Source organism: Varanus komodoensis, unplaced genomic scaffold (genome assembly GCF_004798865.1).
Source record: "Varanus komodoensis strain SLA01 unplaced genomic scaffold, ASM479886v1 scaffold60, whole genome shotgun sequence".
NCBI lineage: Eukaryota > Metazoa > Chordata > Lepidosauria > Squamata > Varanidae > Varanus > Varanus komodoensis.
In genome coordinates this window covers 108870-130584 of record NW_025336223.1, presented here as the reverse complement: position 1 = coordinate 130584, position 21715 = coordinate 108870, and the positions used below count along the sequence as shown (strand labels likewise).

At 42.4% G+C, this 21715-nt stretch overlaps 1 protein-coding gene across 2 annotated transcripts in view; it reads left to right on the top strand.

Moving 5' to 3' along the window:
* Positions 1–21715, top strand: part of GSK3B (glycogen synthase kinase 3 beta) — a 141861-nt gene that overhangs the window by 44760 nt on the left and 75386 nt on the right. For both annotated transcript variants that reach the window (XM_044449692.1, XM_044449693.1), the window contains exons 5-6: positions 16553–16683; positions 18301–18407. In XM_044449692.1, the coding sequence (XP_044305627.1) occupies positions 16553–16683; positions 18301–18407 (238 nt within the window). The remainder of the gene's footprint in view (positions 1–16552; positions 16684–18300; positions 18408–21715) is intronic.

The following is a 21715-nucleotide window of genomic DNA, read 5'->3' as shown; positions in this document are numbered from 1 at the left end:
ACTTTAACAAAATAAGAATGACTGTAATGAGCAATGAAGGGAAATGGGTTTAGCCCTTTCTCAAAAAAATCCTAAAGTGTGTTCGACCTTAGTATGGAAGGGAAGTCAGTCCCAGTTTTTGGTGGCCAAATTGCCACGATGAAATGAGAAATTCATGTTCAGGGAGGTACTAAACTATTGGAATGTTCAAGGAATGGGCTCAAGTGTTGCTACTGACCTCAACTGGACCCATCACTGGTACTCTGTGATGATATTGAAGCCAAAACATTAATCTTAGGTCTACACAGTGGAAACTCTTAGTGAAAACTCTTCTCTTAGGAAAACTCTAGAGTAGTGGGCATGTATTCTTACATCCTTGTTCTCCCTTATTGTTCATTCTGGTATCCCTCCACTCAGCAGACTTCCAGTGGTGGTAGTACGTATCTGTAAAAAGGGTCCTAGGAATGATCCAGCAAATTATAAATGAATTAGCCTACTTGATGCTGTGGGGAAAATTTATGCCAGACATCTTTTGGAGAAATTGGATGGCTGGGTTGAGGAAAAAGCTCACTCTAGAGAAAGCTAAATTTTGATTAAGACAAAATTGAGCATTGCTTCCTGCTCAAGAATATTATACATACTTGTCAAGGCTAAGTGATTTTTGTCACTTTTGTCAACTTAAAGGCTGTGTTTGATTCCATCCCTTAGAATTGTTTGTAGATTATCTTTGGGTATTAACCCACAATTAATAAATTGTATTATGGGTCTCCATTTGGAGACTTCTCTCAAAATGAGAGTTAGCAAGAAGGTCAATTATCCAATTCAGTATGAGTCGCAAAAGGAGTTTGTCAGGGATGTTTACTTGTTCCTCTTCTTTTTAATCTTTTTTTCAAAATGACTTTGTAGAGTTTATAAGTGGTAACCGTTATTTTCTCGCTCAGGTTGGACAAAATAAGAATTCAGTTCTTCTTTATGCAGATGGAGTGATTCTTAAGAAATACATAACTTTTAGAAATTTCTTCTTCTGGCCTTACATTTGTGAGCTAAGGCAATGGGGATAATGGCTAGTGGCTTATTACTTATAATAAACTTTGGAACTCTGGAAACAAGTATTCCTCTAGAATTGCCCTGTAATTGGCTCCATCCATCTTTCCATCAACCCTGACCACTTTTCCAGCCCCTCACTCCCAGGAAAAAAATCCTTACAACATGACCCCTGCAAATGTGGAAAGACTGCAAATATCTCTAGTCCCCCACCCCTGCAAAAAAACAACCCTTAACTCTTAGTACTGTTGACCACATGTGTACTGGACTCCTTCTCCCTCTCTCACTTAGACCTTGGTCTGATCCAGCAGGGCTCCTTTTCTTCATAAATTACTTTCTTATGTTTTTATTGCCAGCCTTCCTGTTCATTCACCACAGCCTCCTCTTTACACCAGTGAAATACCTGAGAGATTTCCCTCTCTGGATGGGTAGGACAAGAAGGCATGCTTGTAGCCTCCTCCCCCTTATGATGATGATTTTCCTGAGTAGGCTGCAAAACTCCAAAAAGGAAAATAACATCCCATTGAATTATCAATGACATACTTGCACGTAATCTAATCTGCAAAAATTAAACTCACAAAAGTCAATGTTTGACTGTATATGCCTATATATGCATTCTTATTTTTATTGTGAATATTATAATGAGACTGTAAACTAGTTTTTAGACACCCCATGCAGAGACGAAACCTCGTGCCCTATCACTGGCTGCAGGGGTTCCACCAATTACACCATCAGTGCCTGAAATAAGACATGCACTGGACGGAAAGGGGGAAAGGCCTCACAAAATGACAGAGGAGCTGAAAGTGGCTATGAAGAAAGGCAAAGAAAAGCTTGTGAAAAGGACTGGGCACCATTCCCCAACTACTATGGAGTATGCCCATTTTCCTTTCCCACCAGTGGCCCTTGCTACTGTTTCTATACCAGCTCCTCAACCAGTCTGTGTCTCTCCCACTACTCCAACTACAACAGTCTACTCATTGATCTCAGAAGCATGGTCCAAACCGATTGCAGCACCTTCCTTCTTTGAAGGGGAGATATGGGACTCACCACCCTGCTCTCCTGCCAGTCAGATTGCATCTTCCACCTGGTCAGTGGACATACTGCGTCAGGACAGAAGAATGCAGGCGACTTTTTCAGAACCAGTTCCACACTATGAGACCATTTCACCAGCGTCCTTACCAGCCTCTACCTGTTCACTGATGGAACAGCTCAGACCAATCACACCCACCTGAGGCTGAGAAGCATACTGGGGACCATCTCCTCCTGCATTCTTGGAATGCTATTATGCAGGGTACCCATAGTAACAGGGTCCATCAGGGCCACATCACTACCCATGGCCACCGACTGCTGCCTGATTGCAGGAACTGTGGACAGCAGCACAACCTACCCATTTACCCAGTCTCTACCAGGCCATCACCAGCCCAGTGCTGACAGGAAGACAGATCTGCTTGACAGCGTACATTCCTGCAACGATGTTCCTCATAACGTAGCAGGTCATCCTCATCTAACCCAGCCATGTATGCCTCCAATCTGACATACTAACAGTGTATGACAAGCTGGTGTCCATCTTGCTGAAAGATGTCATCTCTGCCCAATGCCTGGGGTCCAACTCTGAGGGCTTGGGACAGTTCTTTTAACAGGTCCTTCGAATGGCAGTATCCCTTGGTCTTCAATCCCAGCAGCTGACTGAACCAACCCTGGATCTGGTCTACAATGTTGCCCAGATGGAGGACTATGTTCTGGTAGTCGTACTGTTCCTAGCAACACTCATGAAGGATCTTTGGCAGATACCACCCCAGCCTCATCCCACCTCTCATCACCTGGAGAGCATGTACTGAGTTCAAGAGGGGGACATTGCATTCCTCCTTCACCATTTGCAACCAAACTTGGTCATTGTGGAGACTGCCCAGGTATGGTCACAACAGGAAAACTCTGGTGGATTGTGAAGGATGTTGTTTGGATGCAATACTAAGGAGGGTTCTATGCATTTCAAACTATGAAGTGACCATGGTGAGATACCAGGTCTGCTAATGGCAGAAAGTGGGTGCCCTAGCAGAATTCTTCCCTGTACAGCATCGGGAGCTTGCTAGGGCATTCCAAGTGCAAGCACTTCAGCTGTCCAAGCAGCAGATCAGTATTGCTAATCACCATGTTGACTGTGACTGTAGGGCACGCATTGATGTGGTGGCAATTTGGAGATATGCTTGGCTTCAAGTAGCCAGCCTTCCCCAGGAAACAGTCCCACATTGAAGATACGCTTTTTGATGGAGAAGGGGTCTTCAATACAAGGACCAGTGAGAAGCTTGATGCTGTCCAAAAAGCTAGGGCAATGGCCTGACAAATGGGCTTCAGACCATCCCAACCACCTAGAGCATGTAAGTGGCTGTGGGATCCATTAGCACCACACCAACTCTACCACAGCAGGGCTCCTTTCATTATGCATATGCACCAACCATAGCCACAATTGGCTTGCCAACACCACCATGAAGAACCAAGCTTCCAGCAATCTAAAAAAATAAAGCTAGATACCAAAAAAAGGCATTGCTGACCTATACCTCAAACTAGTTCATCACCCTCAGCAGCATTTCAGTTCAAGGATTGCCTTAAAGACTATCTTCCTAAATGGGAAACCATAACATCGGATCAGTGGGTGCTGTCCATAATACAGCATGAATATCACATTGGTTTTGACATCCTGCAACCACTTGGAACGGTTCTTGTCACTCCTCCCTCTCCATCCTTAATGGAGGAAGTTAATACCTTACTAGCAAAGGGAGTGATCTGTCCACCCATCTGATGTACATTATGGTTTCTATTCTAAATAATTTACTGTCCTAAAGAAAGATGGCAGCTTCCATCCAATACTGGACTCATGGGAATTACTTTATCTCAAACGAAAAGCTCCAAATGGCCTCTGCAAAACATTCTATCACTGCTACATCAGAGGAACTGGTTCACAACATTAGATTTGAAGAATATATGTCTCCATATATCCATCCAGCTGGATCATCGCTACTTTCTGAGGTTCCAAATTGGCACCATGCCTTATGAATTCTGAGTCCTACTATCCAGACTCTCCACAGCCCCAAGAATATTTACAAAAGGTATGGCAGTTGTTTGTGTTCAGTTTAAGATTACAAGAAGTTGAAATCTTCCCCTGTCTGGACAATTGGCTACTAGTCACTCCATCTAGGGATGACCACCTCTCTTCGAAAGACACGTGATCTACTGCAAACACTTGGACTGTGTATTAACAATGAGAAATCTGTTCTTGTTCCTTTACAGTCCATCCTATACTTTGGGGCCTGGCTGGACTCCTCCCCAGCTTATGCATACCTACCACCAGACAGCATGCAGAAGCTTTCCAAGTCAGCCCTCTGCCTCCAATCCAAACCAACATTTAGAAGGTATAATGAACACTTGGTCATATGTTATCCACTGCAGTGGTTGTACAATTCATGAGACTCTACATGTGTCCACTGCATCTAGGCATTCCTCTAACATTGCAACTCAACCCACAAAGTTTTGAAGCTTCCCCATTCTGTCTGAGCAGTGCTGTCATGGTGGACCAAGAAATAACCTAACACAGATTCGTTTTCAGGCCATTGGATCCTTTCCGTACCGTAACAACAGATGCATCATTCAAAGACTGGGGGCATCCATTGCAAACACTACAAAACACAGGATCTGTGGACCAAACAGGACTGGAGAAAATACAACTACCTCAAGCTCCTGGCAGTTCACAATGCGTTAATCTTATTCCAGTGTCTCCTTGAGGGGAGACATATATAAATAGCCTCAGACAACATCACAGTGATGTTTCTCCTGAACAAACAAGGTGGCACCAAGTCAACCACACTAGTCTTCCTCACGGTTCAGATATGGGACTGCTGCATTCAAAGGAATATTAATGATGCTGATGGCTGTCCACCTAGCTGGCACCCAAAATAACACAGCAGACACCCTCAGCAGAACACCATATGAGATGCACAAGTGGGAACTCCATCAGGATGTTCACAAGAACATCTTTGCTGCCTGGGGCAGACAATTCATAGACCTGTTTGCAGTGCAAGGCAACATGGCATGCAAAGCCTTTTGATCACAGGCTGAAATTGGCCAAGACTCTCTCAGCGATGTCCCATGAATTGGGGCCCTGTTCCATCTGTTTTCCCCATTCCCTCTGATTACCGGACTACTGGTCAAAATCAGACAAGGAAAAGGAAAAGACACAATGCATCCTGATGAATCCATGGTGACCCAGGCAAGTTTGGTTCACCAGACTTTTCCAGTTGTTGAACCACTCCTTTCTTCACCTACTGGACATTATGTCTCAGAATTGGAGCAAGGTTCTACATACCCATGTGAGAACATTCCAACTAACAGCCTGAAGAATCACCTGGTAACAGAGCATGCTGAACTGGATCCACAAATCTGGTTTGTGCTAAAAACAGCTCTCTTACAAGGCACTCATACTCAGCAAAATAGAACGCATTCAAGGTCTGTGCTCAGGAACAGGCTTTTTAGATCTGTTCCAAGCACTAGTCCACAGAACTCTGACTTTTTTTCACAGCCTCCATGTTAAAGGACTAAAGCCATCGTCCATCAAAGTATACCTGTCCACCATCTCGTCAGTACGGGGTCCCATTGACAGTTCATCCATGTTTTCCCATCCCCTCTCCTACCAAAAATGTTAAGCTCAGCTAGGGAAATCTTCCTGAGTGTAGGCACTGTGCAGGCACAGAGCCCATATGTGTGAGTGCACAGATGGCCACTCAAATGTCAGTTACAGGTAAGCAACCTTACTATACAATAGTCACAGTTTCTCTGTTATTAGCTTAAGGTTTTCCTGATGTCTTGATCCTTATTTCCCATCAGCCCTAGGCAACACAGCCAAAGACAAGGGATTAACAGAATTGTTGGCCAAAATATTCAGAGGGTTACAAGTAGCCCACCCCCGGTAATAAGTGAGGTAACTATGTTATATAGGTTAATTGTTACAGTCTTGTTCATTTTCTGTTGAATCATTGGCCATCAGTAGTTCAACATTCTTGTATTTCACGAAAGTTCCTGCCTCATCACTTAGACATAAATCCTTACTTGCCACAATTAGGTGAGTGGCTCTTCAAAAGCTTGCTTTGGTGCAGCCTACCAGAATTCAGTCAATGAGGTATTGGAATGGTGTACTTCTAGAGCTGGTACTTGAAAGAAAATTTTATTTTCCAGGTATTCTTACATTGTGCTGTTCGGGTATTTGTATGCAAAGAAGTGTACAAATCAAAGCAAATCTAGGGCAAACTACAGCAGTTTAAAATGGGCTTTCACAATGAATAAAGTGTCTTATTTTGTACTTTAAGTTAGCGGGTGCGTTTGCAGATACTGGAATGTTCCAAGTGGTTTCCTGCACAATGAGCTTGCCATTCTTGAAGATAGATTCTAGATCAAAAAAAAGTGTGGGGAATGTGTGGCCTTGCACATGTAGTAGAATTGCAATTCCCATCATTCCTCACTCTTGATTGTGCTGTGTGGGATTGATGGGAATTTTAGTCCAACATCTTTTGGAGGGGACACATTACACACCCCTGACCATCAGCTGTCAGTTGCTTGGACTCCCCATAGCACCAGCAATGTTTACTACAATGTTTGTCCTTAGTTGATTGCTTACTTACACGTTCATAGGAGCACCTCTGCCATTACTTTGAAAGACTTTGAAGACGACCTTGAGACTTTTGGGTAGTAGGCGACATATAAATGGAAATATAAATAAATAAACCTGTGCCAGCTGTGAGACCTGGGACCTGCATCATTCTATTCAGAGTATCTGGTTCATTGGAGTCATTGAATTGGGGACTTATGAAGGTTGTGCTTACAGAAAAGCCATTCCCCATCTAGTGCCCTGCAGATGCGGGAAGATGCTGAATGTTATAGTCAAAAACATCTGAAGAACACCAAGTAAAGGAAGGCTGCTATACAATGACTGGCATGCTTAAGTTCAGTGGTGACTGTGTTTTCTCTTTTGTGGTCTCTGTGCATCACACACATGGGCTCTATGTGCATCCGTGGAGCTGATTTGGGAACCTCCAAAAGCTGATTAATGAGTATTCAGCGGGATTCTGGCCCCTAAGCATGCCCAGTGTACAGGGCAGGTCTCCCACCAAGAGCCCAGTTCTTCTTTGACTGCCATTGTGAGCACATCAGGAAGTTCAAACTGTGCTTTTCTTGCCTCTTCCAGAGCTACCTTTTCATTTATTCTTTTTCTTTCTTAAAAAAAAGACAATTGCCATTACTTTTCCACTTTACCCTCTCTCCGATTCTCCCACTTTGCCTTTCCACTTTCCATTTGTCACGATAGGACTTAAGACTCTGTTTCGCAGCTGTGTAAAATGCGATAGCAGACTACTGTCCACTGATGGCTATTCGTTCTGCCTTTTTTGGCCTTGGGGAGACTCATCCTTTTGACTTCTGCTTCCACTGCCAGGCCTTCACCAAACAGGCTGGAAAACATCAAGCCAAGTGCCTTTAGACTGAACTCTGGAACAGAGCCTTACATGTGAGTAACTCCCCTCAGCCTTCTCCTTCGCAGTTAACAGTGCCTGCTCCTACAGTGGAGGCTTCTACTGTTTCCCAAGCTGAATAAAAACCCTCTAAAAAACTAAAGTGTAAAAAGCTAACCCTTCAAAGGCACTCAGCTCTGCAAAAGACCAAAATAGCTGCAAAAGCTCTAAAGAAATGCTGTGATATGCTGCCCCCTACTGGCCTCCTCTGTAATAGAGACATGGGGCCAGATTTAGAACTGCTGATTCACTCCTTGCTGGTCCCAAAGCTGGCATGGGAGCCCCCAGTTCAGCACCAAGTGAATCTTTCTCTGAGGGCAAAATCTGAGGGCACTCTTCCCCCAATCTGCCAGCCTTCAGAACCCTCCCTGGGTCTGAGGCACAACATCCCTCCATCACCAGTTCAGAGATACACCAGTCTCCTGAACCAGATAGATAGTGCTACAGGTCCTGCTCATCACTTGCAGAAAGAAAGCACAGTCCTCGCTTCCTCCTCCCACCCCCACAGAAGGGATTATGAATCTAGACATGACTGGCCACACTGGAGCCCCACTAGATCTGGAAGCTTCTCTACCCACACAGATTCCTTGGCATCTGGCCCACTACCTGGCTTATTGCATGAGCCAAGGTATATGATGACTTACTATTCCTCATCATCCTGCTCCAGACCAACCAGAGCTAAGTCACCGGATCATGGACATACAACCCTATCTAACCCTACACACTCAGATCATGAACCATACAGTTCACCTTCTGATCCCTCCTCTCCCAACTGATTCTCTGATCATCCATCAGGATTGGCCCAATAACCCTTTATGCCTCCTTGCACCCCTGAGGACCTTGAAGAATTTCCTCAGAATGGTGCATAAACTGGGGCTCAACCCTTATCAGGACCCAGGCAGAGCAAAAAAAATGGTCTTTGAGGCTATCTATTTAGAGATTACCGGACCAGTCACTATACCACTCCTGCCAACCTTCCTTGATGCTGTCCACCAAGAGTGGAAATCTCCTGTGTCTATGGCCCCACCACGTCACAGACTTGAGAAAATGTATAAGATCCAGGAAAAGGATGTGGAGCTCCTTTCAACATTCATGCCCAAATTCAAGGATCATCATGCAGACAACACTCTACATGATCTGATAGGGCAAATGCCTCGATGCTTTTGGATGCTGCTTCTACTCATCTTGCCACACTATCCATCAAAATGGCCAGATAACACCTCATGTTCTGGGACAGGATGTCTTCACTTCATTCATCCCTGCCTCAAGAGGCACAGACCCTGGCTAATGAGATCACCACTGAGGTTAGCCATCTCACCTGGGATGAGATCCACATAGCAAAACATCAAGCCAAATGCAGTGGTAGAAACATGGCAGGCACTATAGGCCTCCACTGCTTCACCTGACTCTGTTTCTCTGGTTTATCTATGGAAGCAAAAACCAGAATTGAGGACATGCCATTTGATGGCCCTCATCTTTTCAGTGAAGGAATGGGTGACAGAATGGACTCAGTTCAAAAGGCCGAGAACACTGCCTGCAGAATGAGACTCAAGCATACCCCCCCTCCCAGGTCCCTGCCCCCCCGCCCCCCCCCCCCCCCCCCCCCCCCCCGCCCCAGCATAAGTGGCACTGTCTACTATTTTTTTATCAACCCAGGTCTCAGACCACCACTTCTCCCAGGTAGTGGCCTACCTCCCAGGGCAGGCATCCTGATCCCATGTCTCGTTCACATTGGACTCACTAGCACCTAGATGACCACAGAAGACATCTGTGACTCCTCTACCACCCTGTTGACTCTTCTCATGCTTCATTTGGCCATAGACGCCAGCCCTTCAATTATTGGGCCGAGGTAACCTCATACAAGTGGGTAGTTTCCATCATCCTGCAAGGATATAGAATAGAATTTAATGCTTTCACTCCTCTTGGAACCATAAAGAGGACTTTATGAAACCTACGCATTTCCACAGGGTCATGCTTCAAAGCATCCTACCGCATCTTCAAAAAGATCTCTGGTTCACCTCAGTAGTTTCTAAAGATGCATACTTCCATATCACAATTGAGGAGTCACACAGGCTTTTCCTTTGTCTCCAGATTGGAGATAAAACCTTTCAATTTATAGTCCTCCCATTTGACCTGGTAATGGCACTTCAGGTATTCACAAAGTGCACGGTCATTGTCTATGTCCACCTACATCTAAAAGGTGTCCAGTCACACCTTTATGATGTGCCATGAATGGTAACGTCATCCTGCCATTCTCACATTGCTATGGAACAAATGGAGACACCCTAAGATAGCCCTGTTTACTACACAGTGCAACACTACCTGCCACCATTTTTGTTTGAGGGCTGGGATTGGCAAAGGCTCCATCAGCAATGCCTTCCTCGTCACCTGGACTTCTATCTGTTCCCTCCCTTTCCACTCCTCCATAATATCTTAGCAAGGATGTACCACTACTGTACAAGCTGCATCCTGATAATGCCTTGGTGGCCCAGAGAAACCTTGTTCCCCTACCTCCTCGACATTTTAGACACCACTTTCCTATGCCTCCCCAGTGTCGTTTCCGAGGACCACAGGACTGTCCTACACTCAGACATACAAATCCTTTGTCTCATGTCACAGAGGATCCACCCATTCATAACCCACTGACTGATGTACCTCCTGACATCTTACACATCTTCGATTCCTCTCTAAAACCTGCTACCAGGTGATCATACAAAGCAAAATGGACTGCCTTCTCCTTTGCAACAAAGCAAGGCTGCTAACCTGTAACCTCCTCAATTCTACAGGTACTACAATTCCTCCATTCCATCTATCAGAGAGAACTTAACCCCTCATCTCTTTGGTTTATGCAGCAGCTATCTCTGCATTCCATACTCTGCTTCAAAACTATTCCATTTTCTCTCACCACTTGTTTCATTTGCTCAAAGACCTTGCTAACCTTGCTCCCCCCATGAAACAACCAGTCCCTGTCTGGACTCTCTCAGTAGTCCTCCATGCACTCATGAAGAAACCTTCCAGAGGCTTCTACTGGCCTCTGCCTAGTTTTGTGGAAGACAGTGTTTCTTATTGCTGTCACCTCAGCCAAATGCGCTAGTAACCTAGCTGTCCTCCATGGTGATCCCCCTTTACATTCCATAAAGACAAGGTAGTCCTCCATCCTGACCTTATCTTCTTACCCAGGGTAGTCTCAGCTTTCACACATCAGTGTGGACATTCTTCCTCCTTTTTCCCAATCTTGTCCAACCCAATTCAGTCTACTCTCCACCTGTTAGATGTCCACAGGGTGCTAGCATTCTACAAATCTAGAACTCCATAAGAGGCCCAAAGGCTCTTTGTCACCCATGGGAGTGCACATAAAGAGCCTTCCATCTTGGCAGAAAGGCTAGCCAAATGGATCATTCACATGATCCTTTTGACATATGACCTCTCTGGCCTCTAATCTTCAGGACTGGTCAGAGCACAATCCTCCAGAACCACTGTTACCTTCACAGTCCTTTATGCTGGCATGTCTTTCACAGATCTATTCAAAGCTGCAACATGGTCGAACCCATCAACTTTTATTTGCTACTTTTGCCTAGATGTTTGATCAAAAGCCAACTGTACCTTTGGCAGGGCTGTCCTTTCTTCTCTCCTTTGCTGAGCAACACCACCTTTCTCCTAAAGGTAAGCTTGCCAGTCTCCCAGATGCACAGAGACCACAAGGGAGAAAGGTTGCTTACCTGTAACTTTTGTTCTTTGACTGGCCATATGTGCATTTGCAAAGATTCACCTGCCATCCTTTCTGGTGTCATTGTTGACACAGGGTTTGGGTGTCTTTCCCTCACCACATTCCAAGGGAGACCATCACTTGATGGTGGTCTCATATCTGAACTGGTGTCTCACTGAGAGCCCCTCCTCACATGCTGGGTTTGCCAAGGGGCCAGGGTACTGCTGAATACTAATTAATCAGCTTTGGAAGATTCCTGGATCAGCTTCATACATGAGTGCAGAGCCCATATGTGTGTATGCACAGATGACCACTTGAAGAATGAAAGTTACAGGTAGGCAATCTTCTTTAGCTGCTACCAGTGCAATGTGGGAAGACTTTAAACATCTTTGTCGTGGGTAAGGAACTGACCTCAGATACTTCTGGTTTGGAAGAGAAATCCTGGAACATGGAAGAAAATTAGGTAGGCCTTGAATCAGAAAGTAGCCATAGAAGCAAACATTGTGTAAATAACATAAGCAAACATAGCTGTTTTGTCTAAAAGAAAAATTGAGAAAAGAGCATTTTAGCAATCTGTATCACCATAATATCTTTTAGGCTGAGTTAAAGTTCACAAAATATCTTTCAAGCTTTCAGCTTTTCCGGAGTGTCAGGCAACCAAATGGAAAAAGGATGATGTGGCCTGTGTTTAAACAATAAAATTTGTATTTCATTACAGTCATACAGTTACATCCAAATACAGTTTGTATTTGGTTACAGTCATCAAGGTTAACTTCTTGTCCTAAATGTCTGTCTGCTAGAGCAGTTGGCATGGAACCAACCAGAGAGGAAACAATCCTGAATTTAGTACTAGGTGGGACTAGTACAGGATATACATTTGTTGAGCCATTAGGTAGCAGTGACCATGCTGGTATCAGATTTAATGTACAGTTAGGTGGAAGACTGCCAAAGTGATCAAACACAGTTGCATTTGACTTCAAAAAAGGAAAGTTCTAAAAAATGAGGGAACTGATGAAGAAGAAGCTGAAGAGGGGAATCAGAAAGTTAAAACGCTTCAAAGTGCTTGGTGATTACTCAAAAGCACAATAATAGAGGCACTGATAATATACATATTACAAGTGAGAAAAGATAGCGCCAAAGTCCAGGAAATCACCAGCATGGTTAATGCACAGAGTCAAGGAAGATGTTAGGGAGAAGAAAGTTTCCTTCAAAAAATGGAAGGAAATGAAATGAAAAGAAGAATGAAATGCCCAGATGAAAAGAAGAGAAGGTACCACAAGCTTGTACAAGGGAGATGCAAGGAGACAATAAGAGAAGCAAGAAAACAGTTTGAGGAGCATATTGTCAACAACAGGGGTCCTCAAATTTTTTAAACTGGGCCAGTTCACTGTCCGTCAGACTGTTGGGGGGCTGGACTATAGTCTGAAAAAATATGAACGAACTCCTGTACACACTGCACATTAAAATTAATTAAAATTAAAATAATTTAAAAATTAATTAAAAATTAAAAATAATTTAAAATGTTTGCTCCGCTCACTTGGGCTGCAGCAGAAGCCCAAGATGAAGTGGGGAAGAGCATATCCATATTCAAGGGACATAGTTACAATGTCCGCGATCGTGCTGCGGGGGAGGGAAGATGGGTGTGATCATAATCGGGGGGGGGGAAACGTGATCGCGCTCAAGCAGGGAAGACAGGCGCGGTTGTGCTCGTGGCCATCCCCCCTCCCCCTGAGCACGACTGCAGTTGCGCCCATCTTCCCTGCACGAGCACAACTACGATCGTGGCCATCTCCACAGTGAGTACACCTGCACTGGCTGAGAGCTTTTGGACTTGTTCGGAGATCGTTTTCCCCAAGCGAGTCCAAAAGCTCTGAGGCAGGCTGGATAAATGAGCATGGTGGGCCATATAGTTTTAAGTCCCATGGCCAACATCAAGGCCTTCCTAGGCAGTTTATTGTAATGGACACAGCCATTAATGTCTAAACCGCTGGCAACAAAAGTGAGTACACCCCGAAGTGAAACTGTCCAAATTGGGCATTATTAGCCATTTTCCCTCCCCGGTGTCATGTGACTCGTTAGTGTTACAAGGTCTCAGGTGTGAATGGGAAGCAGGTGTGTTAAATTTGGAGTTATCACTCTCATTCTCTCATAATGGTCACTGGAAGTTCAACATGGCACCTCATGGCAAAGAACTCTCTGAGGATCTGAAAAAAAGAATTGTTGCTCTACATAAAGATGGCCTAGGCTATAAGAAGATTGCCAAGACCCTGAAACTGAGCTGCAGCACAGTGGCCAAGACCGTACAGCGGTTTAACAGGACAGGTTCCACTCAGAACAGGCCTTGCCATGGTCGACCAAAGAAGTTGAGTGCACGTGCTCAGCATCATATCCAGAGGTTGGCTTTGGGAAATAGATGTATGAGTGCTACCAGCATTGCTGCAGAGGCTGAAGGGGTGGTGGGTCAGCCTGTCAGTGCTCAGACCATATGCCACACACTGCATCAAATTGGTCTGCAGGGCTGTCATCCCAGAAGGAAGCCTCTTCTAAAGATGATGCACAAGAAAGCCCGCAAACAGTTTGCTGAAGACAAGCAGACTAAGGACATGGATTAGTGGAATCATGTCCTGTGGTCTGATGAGACCAAGATAAACTTGTTTGGTTCAGATGGTGTCAAGCGTGTGTGGCGACAACCAGGTGAGGAGTACAAAGCCAAGTGTGTCTTGCCTACAGTCAAGCATGGTGGTGGGAGTGTCATGATCTGGGGCTGCATGAGTGCTGCCGGCACTGGGGAGCTACAGTTCATTGAGGGAACCATGAATGCCAACATGTACTGTGACATACTGAAGCAGAGTATGATCCCCTCCCTTTGGAGACTGGGCCGCAGGGCAGGATTCCAACATGATGACGACCCCAAACACACCTCCAAGATGACCACTGCCTTGCTAAAGAAGCTGAGGGTAAAGGTGATGGACTGGCCAAGCATGTCTCCAGACCTAAACCCTATCGAGCATCTCTGAGGCATCCTGAAATGGAAGGTGGAGAAGCACAAGGTCTCTAACATCCACCAGCTCCATGATGTCGTCGTGGAGGAGTGGAAGAGAACTCCAGTGGCAACCTGTGAAGCTCTGGTGAACTCCATGCCCAAGAGGGTTAAGGCAGTGCTGGAAAATAATGGTGACCACACAAAATATTGACACTTTGGGCCCAATTTGAACAGTTTCACTTAGGGGTGTACTCACTTTTGTTGACAGCGGTTTAGACATTAATGGCTGTGTGTTGAGTTATTTTGAGGGGACAGCAAATTTACACTGTTATACAAGCTGTATACTCACTACTTTACATTGTAGCAAAGTGTCATTTCTACAGGGTTGTAACATGAAAAGATATAAAATATTTACAAAATATGAGGGGTGTACTCACTTCTGTGATATACTGTAGATACGTGAGGGTGTGTCACATGGAGATGGGTAGAGACCTGTTTTCCCCTGCAGAGGAGGGCAGGACACATTCCAATGGGGAAAGGTTCAGGGAACCAAGGTTCAATTTGGATGCAAGGAAATAATTCCTGACATTTAAGACCTCAAGGGTATGGAATGGGCTTCCATGGGAAAGGGGAAAGGTTGAAGCCGCATTGGTTGAAGGTGTTCAAGGATAGACTGGACATGCACATGGTAAGCACGTCATGAGTGGAGCTGACTGAAGCCGGGGGTCAGACTAGATGGCCCAGGTGACTCCTTCTGACCCACGTTGTTTCTGTGTTATGCAAGAATTAAAGAAAGAACCATTTTGCCAAAAGCCGCAGTGGTGAAAGCTCACCTCCTCTTTGTGTTTATCTTTTAAGTAGGAAAGAACCCTTGTAAAACCTAGTGTTACTAGTGAATGGTCAATTGTATTCCAGGATCAATAAGCATGTAGTGATTAGTAGCTGCTTACATGGATTTTTAAAAAAAAAAAAAACAACCTGCCACACTAATCTCCCTCTCCCCATGTGTGTGTTTTTATCATGTTACTAGTTTAGTGGATTGTGGGAATATTGTGGTCTTAATCTTTATTCCATCTATGCATTTGACAATGTGTCCATAATGGCATCAGGTGGATTTGGAGTATAGTTAGAAAACTATACTCAAATAATGTATTTCTTTTCCATCAGCATTTCCTTTTCATGAAGGTTTTGAGTGGGGTATTGAAACGTACAATGACATTCAGGAACAATGTAGACTAAATTATGTATGTAGGCAAACAAGAAAATACTCAAATGAATAGATATAGAAAGTGGATATCTAGGTTAGCAGTAGTATATGTGAAATCTCAAGATTACGGTCAGTCAGAAGCTAAGCATGACTCAGTGTGATGCAGCAGTCAAAAAACAAAACAAAGCAAAAAACCCTCCTTTAATGTAACTTTTTGTATTAGTAGACCTACAGTTTCCAAGTCATGGGAACTAATAGTTCAAATTCTTATGTACTAGTCAGACCTCACTTGGAGTATTGTGACCTGTTGTGGGGCTACAGTTCATGAAGAATATGGTGCAAGAGAGTATTGTCGGATACATGGAATACCAATTCTCACAGGGAAGGCTAGACCTATTTAGCCTGTAGGAATGAGGACTGACAGCACTCATCAAACACCTGAAGTATTTTTACACAGAAGAGGGCAATGCTTATTTTTTAATGCAAGAAAACACAACTAGCTCTAATGGGTATAAGTTACAAGAAGGTAGATTTCACTTGAACTCTAGGAAAACATTTTTGATGGTAAAAGTAGTTCAGCAATGTAGCCAATTACCTAAAGGGGTAGTGAGCCTGTTGGGGGGAGGAGGTTAAGCAAATCAGGGACTAATAGCATGGATTTCTATATTTTGATTTTATGTTAAATTCTCAGAGCAGTATTCAGCAATGTCATTCTGTGAACCAAAATTACAGTGCAATAGTGTAAGGCAGCTGTAGTGCAACCCCAACAGCAGTTTGTGCAATGGCTTTTCAATTAATAAAATAATTCATGAGCTGAATTGTGTTTTCCTGATGTCCAGTTTTATTACTGTATTTAATGTGTTGTTACTGTTTTAATTCACTGCTTTCAAATATGTTTTTAAATAATAAAAAACACATATGAAGAAAAAAGCACACTATTTTGACATAATTTCAGAGTGTTAGTTTTAAGTATATTGAAGGTATTTTTAGTTGTCTATAAAAAGTTAATGCATTAAACCTGCCCTCTGTCATTGTTTTTAAATGGGAGATATGTTTTATGCAATTTTCTTTTTATTTTCCAGTTATACATGTATCAGCTATTCCGAAGTTTAGCCTATATCCATTCCTTTGGAATATGCCATCGGGATATAAAACCACAGAATCTTTTGCTGGATCCTGACACAGCTGTCCTAAAACTTTGTGATTTTGGAAGGTAAGTCTTTCTGGCAAAGATTAAAATAATTGAACATAGTTTTGGTGCATTATTTTCAGAATGATATGTATGCTGATTTTCATGTGGATAGTTCTGCCATTTTAAAAGTACTAATCTGCATTTTGAAAGCAAGGAACATTTGTGGAACTCTGTTTTCTTTGAAGTTTCTATGTTTCAGTCCTTTCTGGCACACAAAGAGTAGATGTGTATTTGAAGTCTAGTGCAAAGCAGCAGCTAGGCTATATTGCACTGCACACTAGTCTTATTATAAGAATACAGGAATCAAACATAAGAGCATATTGTGTATATTTGTTAAGTCTATTTTTCTTCCCTTTGATTCAATTTGAACATTTATATGCTTAATTAAATAACAGAGGTATGTCTACCCACTTTTGATGTCTAATATTCATGATTCATGTAATGATCTGTATATATTACAACTCTGGAGGCTTTGATCTGGCTACCCAGGTGAGATGTTTGAAATTTTTAAGACTTTAAAGAGGAAAGAATAATTAAAACATTCTCATTTTTGATAATGGCAGAGGACTGGCTGCTCCAGAACATGGTTGAGAGCAGATTGCCAAGAGACCATGTAGTCAGCACCATAACAAACTTTTCAGCTGACTGCAGACATAGCAACAAATGATGATTGTTGTATGATGATCTGTTATGAGTCTTAGGCTTGTGTATTTTCATGTCATCCTCAAACTGGATAGGAAGATATTCAAAGATTCAGTTCATTTCTAGCAACAAGCTATCATTTGTGGTTGCTTCTGAAATTGGTTATAAGATGGTTTGTTCATATCAGTTTGTTAACAAGCCAGGATATCACACTAGAATATTTTCCAGAGTATTTCAATTTTTGATTAAGAATCTGCATCATGAATTGTTAGTTGCATTCATGATTCCTTGTTAAATAGGTATAGACATCCCATGCCATAGAATATACCATATTTGATGTGATAGTCATTGAAAAATATTGTTCCATTTTAAGTTTCACATACTACTGTCTCATCAGTCAGAAACCTTTACTGCTGAATTTTCTCATGAGCTCCAAATGGAAAGCAAGATGAATATAGAGATGCATGATACTTATTTTAGAAACCTGTTGAATAACAAGCAGCATGACAAAAATAAACACAGTATTGAATCAGAATAATGTGATAGGGAAAAGATAGGGTACTTTTAGAACCCTGCTAGATTAGATTAAAAGCCTGTCTAGTCCAGCTTTCTGTTCCCACAGTGGACAGCCAAGTGCCTATGGGAAGCACATAAATTGGACTTGAACACCGTAGCATCCATTGGTTAAATCAAGCACTTGGTATGCACTTTCATTTATGAAATACGATATTGCTCCAGTATACCAGCTGTTGCCCCAATTCCAAACAATTCTCTGGGAAAACGAGAAGAAGGTTTGGTAGGTGTTCTGTTGTTTTAAAAGTAGAGCTACAACTATTTGGGATATAGGAGAAGAGATTTAGGAAGCATATAATGAGGAATCATCATAGGAGATCTAGTATGGAGTTACAAATGAAATTTCACCTTAAAGTAAGCACATGTATGCTAAATGAACTGCACCTAGTTTGTAACCTCCTTTAATTTCCCCCCCATGTCTAGTGCGAAACAGCTAGTCCGTGGAGAGCCTAATGTATCTTACATCTGCTCTCGGTACTACAGGGCTCCAGAGTTGATCTTTGGAGCCACCGATTATACCTCCAGTATAGGTAGGTGTTTATTTCTTTTTAAAATATATTTTCATTTGATGTGATCCAAATTATAGACTAGAGAACAAAGTTAAATTATTTGAATATTTTTATTTTTCTTAGTATCTCATTTTTCCAGTCCTCAGGTTATTCTACTGTGTTTCCACATCAGATTGTGCTTTTCAGTGAAATCTTGTATGAACTTTTAAAACCATTTCTTCTAATATTCAAATCTCGTACACACCTTTGCCTAATATACTTGGTTTTATGCAGCATGTTTTCCCTTATATAATGCATTTTGTATAAGTTTTCTCCAAATATATGCATTCTTTGTACACTGTTCCTGCTGTACACATTTTTTGTTCAGAGCACTCCATTGTAAAATCCATAAAAGTGCAAATGCCAACTAACAACTGTGTGTTGGTTTGCATATTAATCTGGGAAATGTGAATTTGATAAGTTTATATCAATATGTGAACTGAACAAGATTCTGCCCTATCCATACTAAAATACAGCTTTTTAAACCATGATTTGTTTAGCATGGTAGACTGTCTCTTGAAGAACACAACTAGAATTTAGTATATAAATTTCTCAACTAACAAGTGTTCCATGGTTCTCTGAAGTTTATTCATGTGAAGAGGAGAAAGAATTACTTAATACTTTAAAAACCATGTGTAGCCCATAAACAGGCTATTAAATCTTTATCTGAAGGTTTCACTGGTCTTCAAGAAAAATGAATAATCACTGTAATTACTAGCAATTCTGTTTTATAGTTAGTACTTGATAGCAGTGATTCCTAATTTTATCAAAATTCTACTTTGATAGAAGAAATACTTTGATTAAATTAAATTTCCTATTGCTGCATTTTCAGTCTTTAATTTGTATCAATCTGAAAATTTTATATAACTATGTGGTACAAGATGTCACTGTTACAAATTATGAATTTTCTTCAGATGCTAGTATATATAAATTTACTAAAATGTCCTAAGCAAGAAAATAAGGATAAAGTAACATAAATTCAAAACTATCAAAATCTACTACCAATAACACAGGAAACTTAATAAGAATGCTAAATTTTATTTTTTTTCAAAAGTTTATTTTTATCACATTAAATTACTCCAAATAATAGAAGTTACAGGAAGGTGTACAGAACTATCTGAAAGCATGTTGGATAATTGTTTAGAATAACAGACAACTTTCCTAAATGTGGCTTGTGATCATGTGTCCCATGTCATCACAAGTAGCAAACTTGTAAGGTTGGGACCAGGTATTGCTTTCTCCAATAGAATGTTGGATAACTTAGATAAACACTGTGATTTATTACTGTTTTATTATTGGTTGTAATGCATATGTTTAATTGAAAATGTAAAAATAAAATAAGAAATGTAAGATAAACAGAGACTAGGATCCAACAAACTGTAAAGGTGGAATTGCTCTTCCAAAGAACGTTGGTTTTGTGTTTCTCAAACAACTACCCTTCATACATTAGAGAACCAGGATTGCCATGGTCTATGCGAATTCTGTCTCACCAGTCTCCCATCTGATTCTTAATCTGGAGGATTCATATCTTGTGTTGAGCCAGTAGGACAGACTGGGGATTCTATTGGTGTATCAGCCACCCTACCACCCAACAGTCTTCCTATCTGACCTTACAGAGGCTGCCTTGGTTACAGGTTGTGGGTCCTTGTGGCCATTAACAACCTTTCTAGGGCGGCTCAGGATTTTATGGATTCCATGACAGCCATTAGATGGTCCCTACTTGCTATTGGTTCCAGCACCTGTAGCAGGTCACACCTTATTAGCAATTTTCAACCAGGCATGAGGATAGCAACCTGAAGGGAAGAGACATTGAATTGGTCTCATTACTACGGTCAGATCACTATCTACTGACTGTTATGCTTTTTCCCTCCTCAGAGGCAGGGGACTTATTAAAATGGTCCAGCTCCAAGGGATGATGCATTCAGTGGCTTCTAGAGGGCCCTGATATAGCTGGCGGGTCTCTCAAATCCTCAGTCAGTCTTTGTGATACAGAGATTACCTGGGTGGTTGACAGAATTGCTTCTGAATGCCATCTGCAAGGCAGAGCTCAAATGGCTCCGTAGTGTACCCCAGAGCAAAGGACAGTGAAACAGAAAATGGCTTGTATGCTAATGGAGAAAAAATCCTAGTGGATGCAGTTGAGTCCTTTTTCCTGTCTATTTAGTGGAATTGAGAAAAGCCTAAAAGAATCTCACTGCCTCTATTCAATCTTTTCTTTGCTGCCCAGCAAATTAGAATTGTCCATAGGACCTATTATATGCTGTCCCCAAGGACATTTTAGATCCATCTGTGGTCTGCTGTAATATATTTGCTAGGCACTTCCAAGAGAAAATCTCTTACATCCATCCACCATGACTTAGAATCTAATGCTATAGCAGTTGAATCAGGTGGGGTACCTGGTCCCATTTTCTTGGATTAGTTAGTACAGCTTAAGGATGTTGACAAGCTGCTGGACAGGCTTCTGCAACCATATCTGTACTGGATCCTTGCCCCTAATGGCTTATAAAAATTAGCGAGAGAAAAGCCAGCTGGACCAGGGAGGTGATCAATGCCTTTTTGTGAAAGAGTGAGGTCCTGTGCTACCTGAAACAGACAATAGTGAGGCCACTTCTGGAGAAACCCTCTCTGGATCTGGAAGATCTCAGTTTTAAGCCAATGGTAATTATTCCTTTCCTGGGCAAGTTCCTTGAGCAGTGGTGGCCAACTCCAGGAGTTCTTGGGTAAGGCTGATTATCTGGATCCTTTTCAGTTTGGTTCAGGGCGTGTTATTCGTAGTGCAGAAACAGCTTTGCTCATTGTATATGATGACCTAAATTGAGAGAAAGATGAAGGGATGTGACCCCATTGATCCTCCATAGATTTACTAGTGGCTTTTGATACCATTTACCATGGTATCCTTCTAAAGTAGCTGTTTCAGATAGAAATGGGGGTTACTGCATTGCAGTGGTTCTGCCTCCACTTGGGCAGTCAATCCTAGAAGGTGGAGCTTGGAGAATACTGCTTGGTCCTGTAGAGACTCCAATATGTAGTTCCTCAGGGGTTGGTCTTGTGCCTCATGCTTTTCAGTATCTTAATGAAACCACTATGTAGGGTCCTACAGAGCTTTGGAATGCTTTTCCATCAGCACACTGATGACTCACAGCTCTATTTCTTGTTTTCATCTCTAGCAGCTGAGGTTATGACTGTGGTAAACCAACACTTGATTGAGACACTGGGTGATGAGGGGTAGCAAAACAAGCCCAATCAAGACAAGACTGAGATGTCGTTAGGTGGTAATTCCTCTTACAGGT